Source organism: Nannospalax galili, unplaced genomic scaffold (assembly GCF_000622305.1).
Source record: "Nannospalax galili isolate Female #2095 unplaced genomic scaffold, S.galili_v1.0 scaffold1024, whole genome shotgun sequence".
In the NCBI taxonomy this organism is placed as follows: domain Eukaryota; kingdom Metazoa; phylum Chordata; class Mammalia; order Rodentia; family Spalacidae; genus Nannospalax; species Nannospalax galili.
Window position 1 is genome coordinate 513085 of NW_008351455.1, and position 25517 is coordinate 538601.

Genomic DNA, 25517 nt, shown 5'->3' on the forward strand with positions numbered 1-25517 from the left:
CCATATACCATGTACTTACCTGATTAAACCATGAGTCACCTTATTTTTTGCTACCTTTGCTCACATAGCTTAATGAACTTTAACTTAGGGAACTTTGGCAAGTTCAAAAATCTAAAAATAGCTCAGATCTGCTGCTAGGAAATGTAGCCTATTTATCTTCATTGGTTTCTGAGTGAAAGACTACTACATCTAAAACCTGTTCATCCTTTCCAACTGCAAAGCACACAAGCTCTTTATCTGTCTGAGAATTGACTGGAATGTGGCTTTAGGTTCTCCCTACTAAAAGCGGAGCTGATGATATGGGCAACAATGACCTTACAGCAAAAGATGTGTAAATCCAGTTACTAAAACTTCTAAATACAGCACTAATTTCCACTCGGGTGGCTAAAGCCGATGCAATAAATCTGAGAAACTGATCAAATAACCACACCACCAAAGCGTCTCTCTTACCATTCTGGATGAGCGTTTGTGAGCGTGTGAACCTTCCATGGACGGCCGTCATGTGCAGAGGACTTTTGCCATCCTTACTCTACAAAAGGAGAGAGGGAGACACAAAGGAGCACACATGAGCCAGTGGCATCAAACTGGAGCATCTCTGTGAACACGACTCAAGATGCCCTGGAAACACCAATCTCCAATTTTTTAAAAATATGATCAACAATCACAAAGACAAAAATAATTTTGAGACTAAAAAATAAAACCGAGATTGTAAGATCCAAACATCAGGGAGGATCAGGATGAAACAGGGCCTTCTGGACATGATAGGACCATTGCACTCATGAATTCATAGCAGCTATGGTTGCCTACACAAGATCAAACCAGTCAACAGTCCAACATGGAGTGGAGGAGGGACTCACGAGCCCCCTCTCCTAGCTGCAGAGCTGTTGATTATTGTTGGCTGCTAGTGGAAGGAGAATCAGTTTTCTTTAGGGGTGTAGTTCTTGGTAGGTTGACCATGCTCCAGTGCACAGCCCCATACCCATGCAATATGGGCATCACTAACTGGATTCAGTGGGATATATATATGAATATGAAGAAGTTGAATTAGAAGGTGGTGGAGATGTCCAGGAGGAACTGGGAAAGGGGGATCACTATGATTGAAACACATTATATACATGTATGAAATTCTCAAAGAATACGAACATATTGTATAAAAAGATGAAACATGCAGACACAAGACCTCTCCAGTTACTATTCAACATATGATTTAAAATTTTTTAAGTTTTTATTTATTATTATTGTTTCTGTGTGTGTTTCATGGTAGTGGTGGGGAAATGGTATACATGAGGCTAGAGGACAGTCTTGTAGAGTCTATTCCTTCAACTTCTATGCGGATTCCAGGGATTGAACACAGGTTACCAGATATACATAGCAAGTAACTTTACCTGCATGTGGCCAGAACACCTCTCCCCTTTTTAAATTAATTTTTAAAAATCACGTCTTAAAGCAGCTTAGAAAAGTGATCATCCAAAATGTTTTCTTCTACCTTGTTTCCTTTGGAGTTCTTTTGATTTTTAGAAAGATAAATGACATGTGAACCTGTTTGACCTGTACTTGACCAAATTGCTATAAATCATTGCAACTCTCAAAAACAAAACCCTTTACCATTCCCTACATTTTACTTCCATAAAGAATACATTTGATTTATCACAAAGAGAATCTCATTCTTCACTCATTATAAATGACAGAATGAAAACACATAACTGATTAAGAAAGTGTGGTGGCACACGCCTTTAATCCCAGCACTTGGGAGGCAGAGGCAGGCTGATCTCTGCAAGTTCAAGGCCAGCCTGGTCTATGTAGTGAGTTTCAGGACAGCTGGGGCTGCAGAGAGACCCTGTCTCAAAAAGACAAAAAAAAAAAAAAAAAAAAAAAAAAAGAAAGAAAAGAAATTGCCATTTTAATGATTACCTGGAAATGTGTGCTGAATTTTGTCTTACAACAAAAATTATGGAACTTCCTAAAATAGACTAAGACAAAGGGTGGAAAACATATAGTACTTCCATATTGGCTGTTGCCATACCAAAGATCAAATTCCTATAGTCAATCACAAAATAAAAATATCTTTTGAAAATGAGCCCCAAAGAAAATATCACTTATTTTGAAGCATCTCCAGTAGACTGCATATACAGATTAGCGCCAACTCACAATGGCTCCATGTGACAATTCTCTTAAGATTTTATTTATCTTATCATTTTTAAATTTTATTTACTTTTATTTTAGCATATGAGTGTTTTCCCTGAGTGTATGTAGGTGCACCATGTGCCTGCAATGCCTGCGCAGGCCAGAAGAGGGCATCAGATCCCCTGGAACTGGAGTTATGAACAGTTGTGAGCTGCCATGTGGGTGCTGGGAACTGAACCCAGATTTTCTGCAAGAGCAGCCAATGCTCTTAACCACTGAGCCATCTCTCCAGCCTGCATTTTTATTTTTAATTATGTGTGTGTGTATGTGTGTGTGTGTGTGTGTGTGTGTGTGTGCACATGAGTGCAGGTACCCATAGAAACCAGAAGAGGGCATTGGAGTCCCTGGATCTGGAGTTACAGATTATTGTGAGCTGCCCAACTTGGGTGCTGGGAACCAAACTGAGGTCCTCTGCAAGAGCAGTATGTGCTCTTAACCACTGGCCATCTCTCCAGCCCCAACTTGACAATTCTTAATCTTACGATCATGCAATACTAAGTCACATTCAATGGAAACTCTTCTTCAAATTTTGAATGTTGATTTCTCCTGGGCTACAATATATGGTATGAAACCTTTGAGACAAGGGTGGCAGCAGGGGCAGTAGCTCCTGATCAGTCCTGCAAGCATGCAGGTAAGCCATAGACAACTACTGCAGACTACTGCCAAACTGGGATGTCCTGTGGCTAGGTGTACTGAAGACATTTTGAACATACGATGGGTTTGAACTTAAGGTAAAGAGTGCCTGTGTCTTTGTTCAACTGTGTGTGTGTGTGTGTGTGTGTGTGTTTTATTATATTTGTATTTATTTAGTGCACATGCGGGAGGGTGGTGTCTCTGTGCCACTGTACATATGTAGAGGTCAAAGGACAATTTGAGAGATTTGGTTCTCTCCTTCCACTATGTAGGTCTCAGGGATCAAACTCAGGTCATCAGGCTTGGTGACAGGCACCATTACTTGCTGAGCCATGTCACCAGCCCTCAAATATTTTTAAAATTTGTGTTATTGCTATTTTCCTAAATTTCAGGAGAAATGTTTCTTCAAGTCTGAGATTTAAAATGAAGTTTCAAGCTGAGCATGGTAGCACAGCTTTAATCTCAGCACTCAGGAGGCAGAGGCAGGTGGGTCTCTGTGAGTTCAAGGCCAGCCTGGTCTACATAGTGAGTTTCAGGCCAGCTGGGACTACTGGGAGACCCTGTCTCAAAAAAAGACCGAAGAAGAAGAAGAAGAAGAAGAAGAAGAAGAAGAAGAAGAAGAAGAAGAAGAAGAAGAAGAAGAAGAAGAAGAAGAAGAAGAAGAAGAAGAAGAAGAAGAAGAAGAAGAAGAAGAAGAAGAAGAAGAAGAAGAAGAAGAAGAAGGAGGAGGAGGAAGAAGTTGTTTCACACATGCACGTCCAATTTGTGATAAAATCTAAACACTCATGCTTTAAAATGACTGTTTTAAAAACCTTTCATTTGGAAAGTAAATATTCATTGAAGTAAGTTCTCTTAGGAAGGACCAGGGTCTATCTCTAACCAGACTTCTAATTGGTAATATAAATCATGTCCTAACACCTACAAAATTGAAACTGGGGCAAGGATACGCCTATTTCAAACTTGTACAGTACACTCGGGTTTAAGTCATGATTAGAATGTGGGTTATAAGTCTATTCCCTAGAAAAGAAGAAAGTAGTTACACAAAGTTGATGCCAAGGTAAGAGTTAATCACAGTGGTTAACTACACCTCACTTGAAAAAAAAATACCACTATAATTAAAAACTCTTAGGTAAATGGGAAGATCCATTTAATATGATTATAGCCTGAATCAGAAAATATTGAAAAAGGATGGGAGTAAGGCTGACATCTTACTGAAAATAACACTTGAAAAGGAAAAGGAAAAGCAATCAAGAGAAGATCGTGCGGTATAAGTGGAAGTTTCTAAAAACCTTCTCAGTCCAGAGCCTGGTCTTCACTGGAGACAGTCTCAGCAAGTGCAAAACCCAGGAACACTCTGCAATAAGGATTTAAAATATACATACTCCTCAAGTAAGAGGGAGGACAGACAATCCAGGGCTCTGAGGCAGAAGGCGGGATTTCAGAGTTGACATCAATTTATCCCTAGGTGGTGCTATTTCTTCAAATTTTGCTCCAGTATTTTCTCTTAAATTTAATACAAAAACACAAGTAATTATGATTTAATCAAATATATATAAAGCTATAAATACTTCAGTGTTTAGGAAATATCTTCATAAATATTGAATTAAGTTCTCTGCTGTGTCTGGAAAAGAGCTTAAAGGCTCTACCAAGGCTGAGAGCCAAAGCAGACCCAGCCGGTTTCTACAGTACGGAGTTTGCAGATCCAGACCTGTTTGGGAAACAGCAGACACCAGGGCCTCCTTCCTGGGAATATCTGGGTCTCTGGTAAGGGGACAAATAAGCAGAGCTGAACACAGTCAGTCAGATGCAAAGGCTGGCTATTTGGTGAAGATGATGCTTACTTCTGAACTATCTTTCCAGGCCTTTGCTTGTGCTCATCTACTCATGAGTCTAGGCCATAGCTGATTTTTTTTCTCATAGGAACACAGGTGTCAGAGATGGAGGAGAGAGTATAGGAAACACTACACAGTACCATGGTGCAGCTGGAGGAGAGAACATAGCAAACACTACACAGTACCATGGTGTAACTGGAGGAGAGAACATAGAAAACACTACACAGTACCATGGTGTAACTGGAGGTGAGAACATAGGAAACACGACAAGTACCATGGTGCAGCTGGAGGAGAGAACATAGGAAACACGACAAGTACCATGGTGCAGCTGGAGGAGAGAACATAGGAAACACGACAAGTACCATGGTGCAGCTGGAGGAGAGAACATAGGAAACACGACAAGTACCATGGTGCAGCTGGAGGAGAGAACATAGGAAACACTACACAGTACTATGGCACCATTTGAGGGCAGCTTTGTTTACATGGCATGAAGGGAGCAGAAGCCCATTGCTTAATGAATTTCGTTGCCTGAAAACTTCTTCACACAGGGGACTTGGTTATTGGTGCTGTCCCTACAACTTTGGACAAGGGTCAAACTGCCTGTGTTCCCATCAGAAAGATTATGCTCAATCCTTCTATTTGTTTAAGGCTTGGCTTTAAAACAAAACAAACAACAACAACAAATTTCTTAATTCCTAGTGTCCCTCCAATTTCCTAGGTGTATATATATATATATTCTTTTTAATTTTTATTTTATGTATATAAGTGTATTGCCTGCATGTATGTGAGTACATCTGTTTCATGCAATGCCACAGAGGTCAAAAGAGGGCGTTGGATTCCCCTGGACCTGGAGTTAAGGACAGTTCGTAGCCGCCATGTGGGTGCTAGGAATCGAACCTGGGTCCTCTGCAAGAGCAGTCAGTACTCTTAACCACTGAGCCATCTCTCCAGCCCCTCCTAGGTATATTTTATCATCAGATTTAGGGCTTTGAGAATTTGTTTAATTAAACAAGAAACTCTTTTGATGAGTTAGGTATGGTTAAACCCTAAGTCATAAAGGAAAGCAATGAGAATTAAGATTATTTTGTGACAAATATTAGTACTTTTTACAGGGGTACAATCCAACACTGTCCAAGAAAATAAATCCTTGACTCAATGGAGTGTACAAATTTTCTTGACCATCAGATTCCTCAGAAATCCATTAATTTTTCTTTAGTTCATAATGCCTTCTTTGAATAGGCTCCAACATCCCCTAAACTTTCCCTAAATGACATTGCTACTCCTTGGAGACTTAAAAGCAGGATTTTCTCTGTGGCATGATGCTTCCTATAGTCATGGGGGGGTCAGTGGCCTATAATCCCTGTGGGATTATACTAAATCAGGGTGTCCTTACATGCAGGTACCCAGCAAGGCCCCCTAAGTCAACAAAAGAACATATAAATGCTGGTTTTAAAAACTAAACACATCCCAATTTATCTTGTTTTTAGTGGTTCAAAGGCCAGAGATGATATGCAAGAGCTCGGATATTCATTCCCCTCTTTTCCTTACTTCCCCTCCGAAATTCCAAGTTCATGTCCCTGTTGCTGCTTCCTCCTGTCTCTTCCAGTTTGCGACACAACCCATTCTGTAAGTTGGTCGTGATACATAACAGAGAAGGGAACCGGCCCACGTCAGCAGATACACAACACACTTCAGCTCCATTCCCCTAGGCATAAGGCCCACGAACTGAAAACAACTAAGATCATGGACAGGCTAAATATCAGTGTCCAAAAGGCAGGCAACATGGCTGTGTTTGTTTTTCTGTCTCACCCAGTGTGGCTATGTATATAGAACCTTCTTGAACCCTTCTTTTGAATGTCTACAAAAATACTCTTGAGGTGCTACAAAACTTACAATCTGGTCCATAGTAGAGATGAAAAATTATGTATTCTTATTGGCAAGTTACTAGTGAATCTTCAGTACTTTTTTTGTATAAAATACCATGTCTTTATTATTTTATCAGTTAAACGGTGAAAAGTCAAAGCAAAGTAAAATGAGATCAGCGTAAGAAAAACTAAAGACTGTAGCATGCACGCAGAGTACATAGCCTCTCTTCCCATCAATCTTGTTACTGTTCACAAAGACACACCTCCTAGTATTTTGTAAGAGGAAACCAAAGTGAACAGGGTGTGGGTAGTGGCTGCATTTCAATACGCTGTTTCCCTCAAACTTTGAGAAATCTAAACAAATACAAACTGTCTATCATCCACAAACATTTTTCAAAATCTGAGAGCAATGTGGAACAGAGAGATAACAACTCTAACTAGAAAGTTGCCTCCTGAGTCAGCCAGGATGGCTCTATAGAAATGGTGGGTGATGGGTGTGTTTAGCATATACACTGAGTCTCAAAGGAGGATCCTGAGGGAATTATACAATCAGAACAGAGAAACACAGGAGAAGAAGGGAGGCTAAGAAAGAAGGCCAAATAGGATTCCAAACACACAGTGAATAGATACATATAAACACCTCAGGCTTTGAACAGTGTTTCTCATATTCTATTTAAGATTCGGAGTCTATAAGAAAAACCTAAGTATTAAAATGAAGTAAATATGCTTTTATTCAGGTCCATTTTATGGGAACGAAGATAAGGCTGGCATAAACCAACTAACACACACAGGTTAAGCCTGAACTGACCACCAGGCAGCTAACTGGAAGATCAGGCAGCATGCCAGTAAGTGGCCTTCTAGCTCTGGGTATCAGCACACTGAGAGCATCAGGACATGAGGGAGAGGAACATCAGACAACCTGTGAGCTAATTAAGTGGAAGGTTGCAAAGACAGTGCCTTCATCTAACTGCCATCATCTTCCCTCTGAGAGGTCCACTGATATCCTCGGCCCTAGAGACACTGACAGTCTGCTCACTTGCATGTTTCTTGCTCCCTGGTCACCATACTCTGTGACTTCAACTCCACACAAAGACTCTTTGCCACCATGGCCTATAGCTCTTTGGTCTCCTCCACGCTTCCAGTGGCCCTCTTACCTCTTCCTGGGACCTCAGGCAGCCTCCACTTACAGGATGTAGAGCTCTGAAATACTCACCAGCCATTCCTTTGTTTCTGTCTTCCTTGTACCTTCGTGACAATACTTCAGCTCTTTCTTCCCTTCTCTACCTCTTCTCATCTTTTCTCTGGCTCTTCCTCCTCCTAAGATTCAAGGACTTGTGGAGATGTCCTTCCCATTCTTAGGCTTTTACTCTCTCCTTAGATGAAACCACCCTTTCCTCAGTTTCAACTGCCATCTTTATATGAACGAGGCAACCTGAGATGCTTCTGTTTTCCATTCTCTACTACTCTTCCACTATCACATTTCATCCTCAGGCTGGCTGTACTAAAGGCTTGAAATCAATTTCTCAACATGTAAATGCAGGGCCAGTGAGATCACTCAGCAGATAAGGGTGTTCACCACCAAGCCTAAGGACATGAATTCAATCCCCAAAACCCACATGGTGGAGAGAACCAACTCCCACAAGTTGTCCTCTGAATACCACATGCCTGCCATTGGCATGCATACATCCCCACATGTATATACATGCAGCACACAAAATAAATAGGTAAGAAAGTAGTAAAATTTTAAGACTAACAATTAAAAAAAAAAACTAAGTGCATCAGTTTACCTCCTAAGCCTACTTTTCTCCTGAATACGAGCAATATTAAGGACTTAAAGATGGCAGACTCTGTGCTGTGCAACTTAGGAGTGAAAACTATGTTTAATCCTTACAACCAGCCCATGAAGAAGATGCTATTGTTTCCTGAATTTTACAAATTAAAGAACTGAGATCAGAGAGAGTGCATGTGATTAGTTACCGGAAGTCAAGGTGAGAACTAGCAGGTAGGCAGTCTGGACCCAGAACTGAACACTTAGCCAGTTTGCAATGTCATCTCCCTTCCCCAGATTCCATTCCTCAAGCCCATCTTCAAACCCCTCTCCCGTGTCTAGCCAGATCTTGTTGATTCTCTGTAAAGCCTCCAACTTCCGTTGACTCCAACCCAATCTCCATCTTCATTACCTCGTACCTAGACTAGTTTTACTGATTTTCAGTTACTGTGAAATCATCCCTTTTCTAGGTCCACTGCATCTGGATTTATTTTTTTTTCTCAAAATGAAAATAGCTCTCTTTTTATATAAAAATATCATGCCCATTTAATAATCATCAGAAGATTTTTTTTTTAAATACGAAAAAGAAACTAAAATACTAGATCAAAATGTTGTGCCTCTGTAAGTATGAGCCAAGGGCAGTAACAGTGACACACACTCTAGATAGTTTACTCTTTTTCTATGCATACACATAGCATATAACTCCTTAAAACTATAAAAGTGGAGCTGGCCTGGTGTCGTCCACCTATAATCTCAGCTCTCAGAAGGTTGAAGCAGGAAGACAGCAAGTTCCATGCCCATCTGGGCTGCACAACAAGACTCTGTCTCAAAAAACAATGGGAAAAAAATGTAAAAATTAAATCACGTATCTATTTTTCTGAGATAATACCAGGTAATAATATTCTTTATGACATTAATATTCTTTTTAATAAAGTATTAGTCTGTATTTTTCTAATTACTAATGATACAGAATTCTTTTTCATGGGCTTAATGGATATTATAGTCTCGCTCAAGTTCTGCTTTGCCTAAATTTTCTAAGTTTTTAGACACTTTCTTGTTGATTAGCATGAATTCTTTACATATTAAGCATTTTAACTTTTGCTTGCCATGTATATTGCACAAAAATTTCCCTGAACTGCTCCTTTCAATTTTGCTTTAGAGTTGGTGTGCTTCTTCCTTTTTCTGCTTTATTTTGTCACATAAAAGTTTGAAATTAAACCTTTTATCACGTAGAAGCTGAAATTAAGCCTCTGAGAACTTTCAGTATTAGAGATAGAACATCCTGGAATTTTGCTTTAGGTTCCCACATGCCTGGGAGACGAGAAGTTGAAGCTGAGGACGAAGGAAGATCTCCTGGCACTGGCCGGGCTCTTCTGCTACAGGCGTGGACATTCCAGTAACGCCCAGAGGATGACACTGCATGCCCAGCCACCATAGCCAGCTGAGCATTGCCAGTCACTCAAGCTTTCCTACCCACAGCTCCTACCTCCTGTGCTCACACCATTCTTTGTGGGAAACACCATCTCTCAAATGATCTCTCTGGCTCCTTCTCTCAACTTGTAATCTCAGCACCAAACCAACCTCTGCTTTTTATCCCCAGACAAGAAGCAAGTTAGCATGTGCTTCGTCTCCTTTGTAGAGCTTTGTTAGTTTCTCTCTGGGCACTTATCATGTTCTCTCTTGTCCTCATAATTGTCTGAGAGTATTTCCTTACTATACTGTGAATTCCATGAGGGCCAGAGATCACATCTCATCTCAGGTTCTCCCTCACTACCAATAGGGAGCAAGGCAGTCTTTACTCAACTCCAGGGCTGATGCCGTGCTCATTACAATCTAGTACATCTCTGAAGCCACTGTGTACAGCTTGCTGAAGGAAAGCATTTGAAGACCATGCTGAGGTTGGGAATAATCATTAGTTAGGCATTCCTTTGAATTTGCAGCATCTCTGCCCTATCAGCTAACCATAGATGCCTATATAATCTGGGCTAAATCAGTACCCTTAAGGCCCAGTATTTTCCCTGGAGCATTCACTAAACCACCAAAGAGACATGGTTGGAGCCTGGGTGCCATGTTACTGGTACCACCACACTAGAGAAGCAACCCAGCTCTTTCCATAGCCTCTCAATCCAGGATAAGGCTGTGTAAGTCAAGGTGCTTCCAATTCATGAAAACAGCATAACTGACAGCATAGCTTTGTTCAAACTAAGGCTCAATGCACAGATATTTACGACAAACAGACCAAGAGTGTCATACCTGAATATTCACATCGGCCCCGTTATTTACCAACAATTCTAGACACAAAGCACCATGAGTAGAGGCCGCAGCAAAATGCAGAGGGGTGAAGCCACTGTTGTTGGGCTGGTTCACATTAGCACCATAGTCGATCAGCTCATTAACAACAGCATCCTGGCCATTGTAGCAGGCGATGTGAAGTGCCGTGTTTCCATAGACATTGATTTCATCAATCTGCAAAGCGTCCAACACAGAGCAATTAAAATCACTGGAGCCAATTTACTCCATTTGCCACAAAAAGCCTAATGGCTCTAGCGAGAGAAAGGAAATATCCATCCGTCAGCATAATTATTCAGAGCTTACTCTCTCCACAGCAGGCTATCCTGAGAACACTTGTCTCCCCAGGGTAAAGACAGGCAAAATTGAATGTGACAAAAAATGACCTGGAGGGAGTTAGAGGTTTCATCCTGCAGAGGGGGTTTTTTTTCCAGCTAAAGAAAGGAAAAGGGGTGAAAAGTGAAGCTGCTGTTGAAATGCCAGGAGAGAAAAAGATAGCCCCCTAACTCATGGGCTGGAGAAAGATCATGAAGAGGGGGTGGGGGACAAAAGGAGAGGTGCCTGTGGATCCGATGCACACAAGGCAGGCTCAGAACCCACTCTGGTTTCACTCTGGAGTCTGACTCCTCACCAGCTGCATCTAGCAGCAGAGCTGTGGTTCTGTACTGAGATGTGCTTAGTCCATGGCTCCCTACTGCTTTCTAAGACCTGCTCTGGGGCTGGGTATCACCATCCGGGTCTCAGAAAGAACATGGCAGTTCCCCTTTCCTCCAGAGAAGGATGTCCAGGGCCTCCCCACTGCTCCTAGTTGAAGGAGAATAGGACTGGCCAACAGGTCCAAATCAATATCAAATGTGTCCCAATTATCCCTGCCATCCATTCTTTCATGTAAGCTGTGATGTCCAAGGTTAGCTTCTGAAGGTGGATGAGGAACCCTAGACCAGACCAGTCTTTTTTAAATGTATGATTAGTATATATTACGTAGACTACAAATGTTTATATATTTCTCTATCTATGGATAGACTTAGCCTGGTTCTGGTTTCCCACTAATGGATGGCCTATTACTATCTATTAGTTCACACAAATTCAAAAATATAGGATGCAAGGAAATAATGTTTTTTCCCCTTGAATGAAAATACACACAGGATTTCATTTCAGAACAGCAGAAAACCCCCAAACACACAGGCTATGCAGTGATGCATCCATAGTGGCTTACCTCCACCCCCAGGTTCAGGAGATGTTTGACGACATTGATCTGCCCATTGGAGGCTGCGGCATGCAGAGGGGTGTAACCCTTCTTATCCTTACAGGTAACTTCTGCGCCATGGTTAATGAGCAGTGCCACAACATCCAGGTGGCCTTGACAAACAAAGCAGCAGGGAATATCATTACCTTTATGACAATATGACAATTCATTGCACCCAAATGATCGCTACTAGCTTTTATCATCACCAATATACTGCTGATCCATTTAAAAAAAAAAAAACTGCCTCATGGAAAATACTCAACAAATATTTACTGAATATGTACTATGTATAGACATTATATAAATGTCACTGGAAGAAAAAAGATGATTCATCTGTAAGGCCTCCAGGAGGTGTAGCAGAGGTGATGACTGATGGTTGTCACTGTGAGAGCAAAGAAAGTCCGGATACTCTATATTAGCACCTTTTTACAGCCTGTTAACGCTGGAAGTGGCACATACCTGCAATTCCAGCAGCTGGGAGGCTAAGGCAAGCAGATTGCAAGTTGAAGGCCAGTGAGGGCTACATAGCAAGTTCCAGGCCAGACTAGACAACTTGGTAAGACCCTGTCTCAAAAAAAAAAAGAAATAACAACAACAACAAAAAAGTTCTTTTAAGATGGAAACAGTTGGAGCTAGAGAGATGGCCCAGTGGTTAAGAGCAGCACTGGCTGCTTGTGCAGAAGACCAGGGTTCAATTCCCAGCACCCACAGGGTGGCTAACAACTGTCCAGAACTCCAGTTCCAAGGGATCCAACACCCTCTACTGGTTTCCATGGGCAGTGCACAACATGGGTGCACTTACACACAAGCAAGCATAACACTCATATACATAAAATAAATAAATATTTTTTTAAAAAAAGATGGAAACACTTCTTGCCATTCCTCACCAAAAGAATCCAACAGCAACAATTTAGAACAGAAAAACTGATTAAAGACAAAAATCAAGTAATCAGAATGTCCCCAGATTATTGTTAAATCTGAAAGTGCTATTGCTTTGCTGGTTTTCAACCCATAGAAAGGCAATTTCATATGGTTCCACATAAAATAACTCGTATGAATTAGTCACTAAATAGAAACCTTTCTAATCTCAACCCCTGTGGGCATTTGAACTCTGTTCTCTTATTTACTCTGTTTAGCATGAGAAATGTTTTTGCCCTTTATTTCATAACCGAAGATGACAAAGCTTCAAGTTAGTTGCTATAAACATGGTTGTTAATTGAAGGATACAAGACCAATACTGACTCTAGGACCTAAAATGTACACATGAGTACATGGGGCGGGGTGCCACAGGGAGGAAGAAAGACAGAGAGACCAGTATTGGCTTGTTTTATTAAAATTTGACTCTTTCCAAGTAATTTATTGCTATATTCTAAATACATAGCCTTCTATTTGCAGACAATTGTACTTCTCACCACTCATCAAACACATTTCTTTTTGCAATAGATGTAGACTACTATAAAGTTCCACAGCTTTATAGCTGTGGAATAAATAAATGACTGTGAGATGCTCAGACCTAAGTGATACATCTACAATACAACTTCTACACCTAAACACCAGGAACATGGAGGAAGAGGGTGTGGGAAGGCTGTAAAAGCCAGAAGGACAAGATACCTACTGCTAATTAATGCATTCTAGACATGATAGGGAAGCTACACCAATGAAATTTCCACAGTATGGGAGTCTAACAAGATCTGCATAATGACAAAACCAACTGACATACTAAGGTGAATAGGGAAAATTTCACACAAGGTCTCACCTAAAATGAAGAGCTACAAGCAATTAATGGATGCTGAGAGAGGGAGAATCAGTTTTCTTCAAGGACTAGCTCCCTAAGAGGCTATCTAATCCCAAGTGGGCAGCCCTAAACACAGGTACATATAAGCACCAATAAATGGACTCAGTGTATTAAATATACGTATACTTACTTATTCATTTAGGTACATATAACAATAATAATTAAAGAAGACAAGAAATTGAGAGGGAGTAGGTGGGGGCATGGGAGGAGTTGGAGGTGAACTGGGGGGACGGAAATAATGCAATACAATACTTGTATGAAATTCTCAAAGGTAAAATAAAGTTTTTCAAAAACTGACTCTTTTTCTCCAAAGACTTGTATAATTTTTTTTCTATTACTAGTAGAGCTATTTCAAGCTATCTGTCCTGGTTTTACACAATTATCTCCTAAAGATAGTCACCTATATTTGTTCCTGTTTGTGTCCTGATACACACACAGTAAAGACCTTCTTCAGGCCAGCAAAATGTTTTAATTATAACCAACAAGAATGAGCTTGAAGCCCCAGATTCTTCGTGTATCTCAGTGTATGTTTTGCCCAAACAGCTCTTTCATGACAAACACTCACTGGCTCCAGGCCTACAGGGACATTGCAGCCATCTAATTGATCTCAGCCAACTCAAAAGTCTGTGATACTTGACAGAGAGAGAAACAGTGACAGAGACAGAGTGAGCCAGGCACAGTGACACAAACCTGTAATCCCAGCAGTTGGAAAGCAGGAGGATCAGGAGCTCAAGGTCATGCTCTGCTATATAAAGAGTTAATTCTTACAAAGTTTTAAGATTCTTGGGCTTTTTAAGTCTAAAGATTCATTTAGAAATCTGTAGCAACATGATTTATTTCATTTCTGCCCTAACTCACTCTTTCATCCCCCTATAAGTAATGTTAATTATTAAATGATGATAAAAGGCTGGGCATGGTGGCGCATGAGGCAGAGACAAGAGGACCTCTGTGAGATCAAGGGCAGCCTGGTCTCCATAGGGACTTCCAGGCCAGTTGGGGCTACAGGGAGACCCTGTCTCAAACAAACAAACAAACAAACAAACAAATACAAACAAAAGGATGATAAAAGACATGTATCCATGTGAAAAGGATTCAAAAATGAGTTCAAAAGAAAACAAACACCAATTCTTAGGGATACTTAGCTAATATTTCAGTATATTTTCCAAATTTGCCTTCACTATATAGATGTTTTCACAGAAAAGAAGATCGCATTATTCATATTTCTTCATAATGTATTTCCCCTTAGTGTATCACAGAATCTTTCCATGTTTCTAAACATCCATGAACATCATCATTGTACTGAATGGTATCCCATTGTGTGGATCTTCCAAAATTTACCAAACAATATCCCACAAATGGGCATCAGCTTGTGTGCAACTAGGTGTTGATAGAATTCTATATTCTAAGTACTGGATGCTCTCCAGTTAGAAATACACAGAAGAACCTTAGTTCTTCATTCCCTATGTCTGCCTTGGAATAAACGGTGAGGTCTACTATTTATCTGCGGTCTTTATAGCAATCAAAGTGAAAAGGGAAGAGCAGACATACAACTCTTCTTCACCTCCAGCAGGTGAGGTGGACAGGAGGAGGTGTGAGGGTCCCTGCTTTGTGCCCAGTGCAGCAGAAGTCTGACCTAGGGTGATTCCATACCCCCACCTTCAAAACAGCCAAGAGGTTTCCTCTCTTCCTTCCCTTCTTTCTTTCAAAGATATTCAGAAATGAAAAGACAAACAGCGCGGGTGTCCTTACTTGGCTAACCAATCTTCTTTCTTTTCTAAACACTTTATTTAATGCCATAACAAGCTAAAATAAGAGCAGTGTGTGTAGCTTTCCAACCCAGAGTGAGGAATGCTCAAAGAGGTCCAGGCCATGATTCATCCTCCCCCTCTTTGTGGGATAAGTAAACCTCTGAGAAGGCAGCTGTCCAACTAGAGCACCCTACATGTGCCAGGAAAATGGGCCAAATCTTCATTCAAGGAGAACCCAAGCTTGAAGTCAGAATTGCCCAAGAAAGCCTACATAGTCAACAAGAGGCCTGCAGCTTCTGTAGTTAAGGTCATCTGTTTGTGTTTTGTTGTTGCTGTTGTTTGTTTGTTTTCCTGCTTGCTTGCAGGGCTGGGGATCAAACCTAGGGCCTTGTGAAAGTTAGGCAATCACTTACCACTGTGTAAGTAAAAATTCCCCTGTACTTTGCTTTCTATGCACGAATCCTTACCCATATATGCTGCCCAGTGGAGGGCACGTCGGTCCTTCTTGTCAAAGGCATTGATGTTGGCCCCTTTAGCCAAGAGTAAGCTGACCATCTGAAAGATAACCAATAATGAAATCAAGCATTCCCTCTGTAATAATGAGGGCTCCTCACTGCCTGGAGGTGATCTGAACCAAATTAACATCAACCCTAACAGCAAGTTGGAGATCTGGAGTAGGAAGCTGATGTCACAACAGGCCATGTGGCAGGTGTCAAAGGAAAAGAATGAAATGACAACCTACTTTTTCAATTCATTATGGCTCTAGATTTGAGAATGGAGTAGAGCTGCCAAGTGATGCACCTCACATTATCCTCACATTATCTAAAAGTCTCAGCAATCCCAATGGTCATGCTTGTAGTTAACAGGATCTGATTGGAGTGTCCCAGTTCCCAATGATGTGAACACTTACCTCCACATGGCCGTTCAGAGCCGCATGGTGCAAGGCTGTGCGCCCCCCTCGGTCAGAGACATTGACACTGCTCAGTAGTGGAATGATGACTTCTGCACATTTGACAGCCTTATTGGCTGCTGCCACATGGAGCGGGGTCTGCCAGTTCTTGTCTCTCGCGTTGACATCAGCAGAGTGCTTAATCAATACTTGCACTGCTTCCTACAACAAAAGCAGTATGCAGGGTCACTGACAAATACTCAGTCACTACTCACTGAGTATAAGACGTTGCTCCAGACACAGGAAGTATAGTGAGAACAGCGAGACTGGGAGGAGTGCTGCCCTCCCAGGCAGGCTCCAGATGTGCTAGATCATGTGGTAGACGTGGGGAGAGTAACACAGAGTGGGACAGATTCACCCCATCTTGCTTTGTCAGACCAAAAGCCCTGGCTTCCCTCTAAAATCAAATCAATCCTCTAAGGACAATTTTCTTATGAGGTGTACATATGCACATTTGCACGCCCAGGTAAAGTAGCTATAAGAAAAAAGTCCACAAATGATCATCTAAAATTAGAAGTGTCTAGCAATAAGCCAACAAACTTCCAAAGCCCATCACACATTCTGGGATCACTTTATGAATCTTGGTTCTCTGTGCCATCATATAATACACAACCTTCCATCTTGTGTGATCAGTATGTAGTCAAAGAAAATTACATGTCTGCTAGTGCACTGTCTCAGCTTAAAGCAATAAAATGGTTCCATCTTTTTCCAACTTTTCCATTATAACAGGTAATTCCTTTTGCTGTTGTTTTGCTTTGTTTTGTTTTTTGAGACATGGTCACAATAAATTTCCCAGGCTGCCTTGGAACTCACAATGTAGCCCAAGTTGGCCTCCAACTCATGACTTTTCTGCCTCAGCCTCCTAAGTGCTGAGATACAGGTGTACACCACCATGTCTGGATATAATGAGTAACTTTTTTTATTACTGTTGACTTCTTTAAAAACTTTATTGAGACTCTTGATTTTGATTTTTCTTCTATTGGCCCAACGAGTTCCTAGTCTCTTCACCTATTACTTTCAACCCTAGCTGTACAATGGAATCAGGTACTTGTGTCTACCCAAGATCCTACTAGATTTCAGCTTTTTTTATACTTTCTCTTCTGTTCAGTCAAGTGAATGATATAGTTCCTTTCTAGAAGAGAATATTTACCTGCTGCTTCTCTCTACTTCCAGAGACTTCCCTGGAACCAGTTAGGAGTCTCCAAGGACATCTTGTCATTTTGGCATCAATGAAGCCAATGAAAGGCATCAGTACCACATTGTTGCCACCCTTCAAGGACCAAGAAGTTACCTTTGGGTATTTCAATCCTCACAACACAGTCTGTCCAAACTGCTTTTACACATGAGTGTATAATAGTGCTCCAAGATAGATGATTTGAACTCAGAAAAATCAATACTTTGAGCAAGGATGTGAATGACTAACAAAAAGAATGTTCCATAAGTCAGAAGTAGCAACATATTGAGATGAATGGCTAACTTGAACAAGCACCCAAGGAAATTTACTGTGGAAATCTTATCATACAATTTAACTGGCTAGTGTGGTAACTTTAGGATACTCTACTAGATGAAACAAATAAAACCCAGTAAACTAACAGGACCCAAACAAATAAACACTAGATATACGCTGTCCATCTTCAATCAGGCTGACTGTGGTGGTTTGAATGAGACTGTCCCCCATAGGCTCCAAGTATTTGGACATTTTGTCCCCAGGTGGTACTGCTGTTTTGGGAAGTTTTAGGAGATGTGACCTTGCCAGAGGAAGCACATCACTGAGAGGGTGGGCTTTGAGAGTTATGCCTTGTCAGATTATCTAATTGCTCTCTTCTTTCTGTGCCTGCTTGAAGATGTGATCACTAGGCTTTCTGTTCTAGACACCTCTGCCGCCATGCCTCCCCCACCATTATAGGCTCTTACCCCTCTAGAACTGTAGGCACAAATAAATCCTTCCTTCAATAAGCTGCCTTGGTTATGGTGTTTTATCACAGCAACAGAAAAGTAACTAATACAGTGACAAAATAAAATACTACTCGATATTTCCTGAACCCACTTTAAAGTGAAACATGTACACATAGATACATTTATTTATTTATTTATGTGTATATGTGTGCTCAAGGACAATTTATGGGGGTCAGTTCTTTACTTCTACCATGTGGGTTCTGGGGGCTAAGCTCAGGCTGTCAGGCTTGGTCCATCTCATAGGCCCTACATGCATTATGATGCTTACTTATGCATGAAGCTCTGCTAGAAGTAACAGAAGACTGAAAGAAACACCAGTAGGGCTCAAGTCTAAAAAGTCATGATATGAGATTTTAGAATAAGAAAAGCATACTCCTATCAACTTTGGTCTGAAAAGTTAGGAAGGCTATTTGGATGCATAGACAGTCAATTGCAGTATCAGAAGACAATACTGGAATCTCCAGTTGTATTTATTTAGTTTAAAAAGGAAAGCACTGTAGCTGGCATTTACCTCAGGGCTGGCACTGTGCCCTCAGTTACCACAACCCAGGATATTCTCTCATTCACAACAGAAATGTCCTCAGGGAAGAATGGTACTTCCAGAATACTGTGCAGGTAAGGCTTGCCCTCTCTATTCACTGACTCTAAGTGTACCTTCATATGCAATAATAGCCTCCAAGTTTATGTACAGATTCTAATCTGTACCTTTACACTAAAAGAATCCCAATATTGGCTGAGCCTGTGATCTCAGCTGTGGCAGAAGGACTGTGGATTCAAGTCTAGCCTAAGTTGCAGAATGAGTTTAGGGACAGCTTGGGCAAATTAGTGAGACCCTGTCTTAAGATAAAAGTCAAATGGACATTAGGATATAGCTCAGTGACAGAGTGCTTGCCTAGTATGTGAGGTTTTAGGTTCAATCCCCAGCATTGAGAGGGGAGGTGGAGACAGGATCCATGCAAGATACCCAAGAATTAAAGTAAAACAATACAAATGTAAGCAAGGTGTAAGGCCCAGAGCTAAAACTTCTTACTACTCCTATGGAAAGCTTTCTATCATTGGTATTTTGAGGTTAAAAAAAATAAATAAATAACTGGGCTGCAGAGATGGCTCAGAGCACTGGCTGCTCTTGCAGAGGACCCAGGTTTGATTCCCAGCACCCACATGGTGGCTAACAACCTTCCATAACTCACATTTCAGGGGATCTGAAGCCCTCTTCTGGGTTCTTCAGGCATTGCACAACATGGGTGCACTTACATGCAGGCAAAAACTCATAAATATAAAAATGATAAAAATAAATAAAGGAATAAATATTTGAATCATACATAAATTGTGATTTGTTTTATAAATAAAGTTTTACTGGGGCACGACCATGTTTGTTTGCTTTCACAATGTCCATGCCAACTTTCAGAATATCACAGCAGAGCTGAGGAGTTGTGTCAGAGACCACAAGGAAACTACACAGCCACACATATTTGCTATCTAGTCCTTTACAGAAAAAGTTTGCCAACTCCCTAGTTTAGGCCCTTCATTGACCTGTCAGAAACAGAAAATCATTAAATATGGTTAAAATTTTATTTGCTGGAAAAATACTATTTAAAACAAAGTCACCTTCTAAGGAGGGCAGCAGCTGCTGAGTCAGAGGCCCCTTGTTAAAGAGCAAGGACTCAAAGCCCTTGCTGCACAGTAGAGTGAACAGAGAATTTGGGGGGAGGACATACAGAGCTCCAGTGTTCTGCATAACGAACAAAAAGCATTTGGAGTGAGACCATGAGTCCTGCACACCAAGCTGAGGCGTGCATCAGCAGCCCAGGAGGGAACTGGGAAAATTGGACACAGAAACCAGACTAACACAAGGAATGCAGGCAATCAACAACTTAAATCTCCCCAAATTCTTTGAAATCACCAAGTGAATATTATTAGACTTGCAAAGATAGAGCATGAGGTTCTTACACAATCATCCATTTTGGAGGCAAGGTGACTGTGAATGACATTTTGGGTTACACAGTAAGGAAAACAGTTCAAATTCATTACCAGAAGGGAGAAAAAAGTATGACGTAGGTTCTCTAATGTCTCTGAGCTTTAGGCCATTCTCATGGGACTGCAAATGTGGCCACATTGGCCTTTCACACGCACATTCTTATAGATCAAAGGCACGTTGAAGACTCATGACCTTCATTTCTGTACTTTTATAGAAAGCTTTAACTCTGCCATTCTCATCTCATTTCTGTATCTGTTTACACGATTACTCACATTAAAGAGAGAGGACTCAATCAAGAACTACACAGCATGCAAAAGAGGAGTTCTTCATTTCCAAAAATTACTTTTTGAAATAGGAAATGCAATAGTTTAAGATGGTTTCAGGGCTGGGGATGTAGCTTAATGGTAGAGCACTTGCCTATCATGCACAAACCTAGGACTAATACCCAGTTTAAAAATAAAAAAAGATTACAGCATTAAATTCATAGGCATACAAAATGAAGATGGCTGAGTGGTTCTCTGGGCCAATCCTTTCCTTTTCACAAGCAGCCCCATTTCACAAGCAGGATGGATGACACTCAGGGTGATGACTTATCAGCCAGGGTGACTCAGGCTCCAACATTTTCTACCAGGCCAGCACTTACTCTAATGATCTCAGTCAAATACATCCTGGCATAAACACATACAGATGTTAATTCTCGTCAGTTACTTACATTTTAAATGCTGAAGCTTTAACCTGCAAAGCTGGCTGAATATATTTGATAGAAATTTAATATAAGATTTGGGCCACACCAAATCTTTGATTTAAAAAGACCCATTTTAAAACTGCATTCCTATTTCAAAATTTTTAATCTTGGAACTAGGCAGATTGCTCAGTGGTTAAGAGCTCTGGCAGCTCTTGCAGAGGACCCAGGTTCAGTTCCCAGCATCCACATGGTAGCTAACAACCATCTGTAACTTTAGTTCCAGGGTATGCAACACTGTCTTCTGGCCTCCACAGGCAATGCACAACACAGATGCACTTACATACATGTAGACAAAACACACATGCACATAAAAATTTAAAAAACAATAAATCAAAATCTTTTTAAAATTTTAAGGTTGGAAGCATTTTATAAGGAAGCAATTTTATGCCTGTTTAAGAGAATACTTTTTTAACCAAAAAAGACTTTCTTTTTCTGTATTCACACATTGGCTAAAAATAATTTTTTTTTTGCTCTGACAAAATTTATAAGGTGTGAAAGAAACTAGCACAGGAAAGGGAAGAAAAATATGTTCTGAATCAAGAAAAGATTCTTAAACAATGGCTTTTCAAGTGATCTTTGGTGAAGGAGTAACTTTTAACAACTATTATTTTAGGTAAACATGGTGGTCCAGGCCATAATCCCAGCTCTCAGAAAGCTCAGGCAAGAGGATCACAAGTTCAAGGCCAGCCTGGACTACACAGTAAGAACCAGTCTCAGAGATTTTTTTTTATTATTATTTCAAGTACATAAAGAACCATTACTTAATAAAAATATTTTTAAAAGCCAGTACTTTTGAAAAATATAATAGAAAGTAATTAGAGTTTTAAAATGATAAAAGACAAAGACAAATGAACTTATTGGTAAATCTAAAAAGTATGAATTTTTTCTTTTTGTAAATTTTTTTCTTTCTTTTATTCTTTTTGCTTGTTTATTCATTTGTTTTGCTTATCCAGATGTGGCTCCCTGTGTAGCACAGGCTGGCCTTAAAGCTCCTCTGGCTTCTGACTCTTGAATGCCAGGATTACTTAAAGGCATGAGCCACCACACCCCAGGTATGTTATTAACTTCCCTAAAAGCTTTGGAATGCTCACTCTGCTCACCACAGGTGAGCTCATAGTTCACAGACTAGCAGCACTGGCACCAAGTCCACGGCACTCTTTCAAAGCCTTTGTTATTTTTTAATGAACAAACACCAGGGAGGATCCTGGTATTTCTCCTAAATGGAAGTTTCAGCCCCATTTTGTTCAGTCTTGGAGCTGTAGGCCCTGCTGGATGGTATCCTGGGGCAGGCTGTCCTATATAAGATGTTGACATAGCAGGCAGAAGGGAGGGCTGATATGGATGTCATGAGTTGGAGATGACGTCTGCAGTCACTTGATTTCTCTTTTTATAAAGACCATTCCGACCTCAAAATAAGAAGCAGACACATACAATGGCACATGGAAAAGATGAGACAAAATAGCAGATATCTTTAAAACTATCTCACTTACTAGTGCATTTTTTACTCTTAAATGTGCATTGTACTTATATCGGTCATAAATTATGGATGGAAAAGTAAAGTTTATAACTATATGTAGTTTTTACAGATATAAGCAATGTCAAATTTTATAAATCATAAGTTACTTTAGGCCAAGATCTGAGTCTTAAACTACTTTCTATATTCTCTACCAAGTTTAGCAGGTACACATATTATAAATGTAGTAGCTTTGGGTGGTATAAATATATTAATATGACCATCAGCAAAGTCTGTAAGTAATAACTGGCACATATTAACAGGACATTTACTGTGCTACAGGCTGATACTATCAAGGCTGCACTGGAATTCTGAAGGCTTTTACTGTATTACCACATTCTTTAGGGGCTTTTATTCCATATTGATTACGGCAATTTCATTTTCTAAAAGAACTGTATAAATTGGTGCTCAAACAATTTGTTCAGCTAATGGGATTATTCTTCTAGAAGTATCCATTATTAAACTAAACTTATCCTCTATTATTATAATTGTTATAATGATACAGTTATTCTATAAACTAGTAGTACAATACAGAAGTGTGCATTGTAGATTTGGACACAGGAGAGAATTTTAAGGACACATCATAAAACCTTGTCTTTGAACATTAGGGCAGGTAAACACAAAAGTATTCCCCATGAGCTGGGAGTCTTCACCTGCTGATTAGCTTTCATAGTGTCAGATGTGCTGTGCAGCTGCTGGGGGGGCGGGGGGAAGAAGCATCAACAGTCTTACCCGGTTGTGAACCCTAGGAACTACAATACCAATCTATAATGCAAGATGTGAATAATGGCATGACTGTTATGAAGGTAACCAACGAGTCTCTTATTTGGATTAGAGGCCCACTCCTCAAGAAGGAATCCTTTACCTAGTACTGTAAAGCCCACTCAAAAGCCCACAGTGGTGGGAGAGGTCACAGGCCATAGCAGGGAGCTTAATTCTACTGTTAGCTAATCTGACAAATCATTGAACAGCCTTCTAAATGTATACCTTTACACCCATAGACAATTACCACTCTTAACTTTAATTGGAAGCCTCTCTCCAGTGAATTGCTGTGAATACAGACTATGTCTGTAGAAGAAGACGAGAATAAGTAATGGTTGAGAGCTCAGCCCTAGACAAGACCTTTGTACCATGGCCTCTGAGGCTCAGGGGACGTCATGGAAGAGGAGGTTGGAATAACGCAAAAGAAAGGGAGAAAGGCTACAAAATGGCATTACTCAGCCACTGCAATCAGGCTCTCATCAACCGCAGATGTCTGCTCTGGGTCTTCATGAGAATGGGTTCATCAACAGTCAGATACAGATGGAGGAGGGGTCTGTGGTTCGTACTGTGGTTCTCCTCACTGCTGAACTCTTTTCTACTGATAGATTCAGGAAAAGGGGGAGTCGTTGCCTTCAGTTGTGTGCCACTGGTACCCCACAAAGTTCCAATGGACAATCCTAAGCCAAAGGTCACACAAATGACCCTGGTTAAACTAAATAGGTTACAAAACTAGATTAAAAAGTCACAAATCTGGGTTGGGAGATAAAAAAGGGGAGAGGAAAGTATGGAATTGTCAAAGAACTTAGTTAATACTATAAATAAATAAATAAATAAATAAATAAATAAATAAATAAATAACAGGACAAATGCTCCAAGACAGGCCCCCTTGTGGCATAAATGTCTTTCCAGGACCACTGAGGGAGAAGTCTAGAACAGGCTATTTTAACAACTACCCCAGATGACTTAACAGTACACAGTAAGTCTGAGCATAAACCATTTACATTCTAAGTAGTACATTATAAATGTTCCCAATGTAAATATCTTTTATAAACATAACGACAAATTCAAGAAAACAATAACATTATAGTCTTCCATATTATTTTTACAAATTTTTTGAACCCTATCATTTAGCCCAGAATAATAGAAATTTTTTTTGAAGAAAAGGAAAAATACGAATTTTTTAAAATAAGCTATAATATAAAATATTTATCTTTCTCAACCCTAGAAAAGCTATTTATTCTCATTGGGACTTCTTTCCTGCATAGAAGGCAAAACCAGACGCCTTACTGGTTGGAAGAGTATCTAGAGGTGTTTATACAATCAGAGGCAAGCAGTAGAGCATGGTGGGCAAGCAATCGAATCCCTGGTCATGGTCTTCTCCACTCACTGATTGTAATACCTTTCATTCCATACGTAACTTCTGTGAGGTTATACTTCCTAAGTTAGTATTACCAATAATATCAATCTCAAAGTTCAGAAGTTAAAGTGGAGTGACACTCAGAAGATCTTTAGCACACAGAATGCTTAACAAATTCTCAGAATAACACTTAGACACAATGTCCTCAATCCAATACCCAAAAACAGGATAAGGCCATTTTTTACTTTTCCAGCCCATAGACAGTCTCTAGAACAGGGACGTGCAAAGTCCAGCAACTCCCCCTTGGCTCATCTCGGCAGAACGCTCACATGTGAGAGATCAGCATATCCACATGTGGGCTGTGTCAGGCCCAAACATCATGACCTCAGAGGCCATACTGTGTACCCCTGACATGACTGATAGTGCCTTCCGCCCAGTGGGCTTCAACAAACAAGTGTTAAGCTTCAATGTGTTTAGATACTCTGGGTTTGTATCCATTTAATTCCTTTCCTCACAGGTGTCCTAGCCAAGACAATGAAGCAAGAAGCTACAATAAGCAAAGCAGGACAGACAATGTGAAGTCAGTCACAACACAGCATATTCCCTCTGGTGGCCTCAAATCTTGTTTAAATCTGTTAGCTAGTGTTACAAAATGCATTTCTCTAATATTTCATTTGAGTCTTCATTTCCTCAAAGCCTTGGGGCTAGCAGAGCATTAGGTAGCAGACAAGAAGACAGCACTGTTTGGTTTCAAATTGTTCGCAACCTGAGAAATCCAGATGTGTCAGGCATTGGTGGGCAGAATGGTGCCGAGGGCAGAATGGAGTTTGGAAGTTTTTCAGTCAAGAAATGGTTTCTACTACATGCTCATTGACAAGCTCAATGTCAACCTGAGCA

The 25517-nt window shown here is 40.5% G+C and overlaps 1 protein-coding gene across 5 annotated transcripts in view; it reads right to left on the reverse strand.

Moving 5' to 3' along the window:
* Nucleotides 1-25517, reverse strand: part of Ankrd44 (ankyrin repeat domain 44) — a 350075-nt gene that overhangs the window by 127122 nt on the left and 197436 nt on the right. For all 5 annotated transcript variants that reach the window (XM_017801989.2, XM_017801990.2, XM_029553616.1 and 2 more), the window contains exons 5-9: nt 16271-16471; nt 15828-15915; nt 11788-11930; nt 10536-10748; nt 451-529 (exon numbers count right to left, since the gene is read on the reverse strand). In XM_017801989.2, coding sequence (XP_017657478.1) covers nt 451-529; nt 10536-10748; nt 11788-11930; nt 15828-15915; nt 16271-16471 — 724 coding nt within the window. The remainder of the gene's footprint in view (nt 1-450; nt 530-10535; nt 10749-11787; nt 11931-15827; nt 15916-16270; nt 16472-25517) is intronic.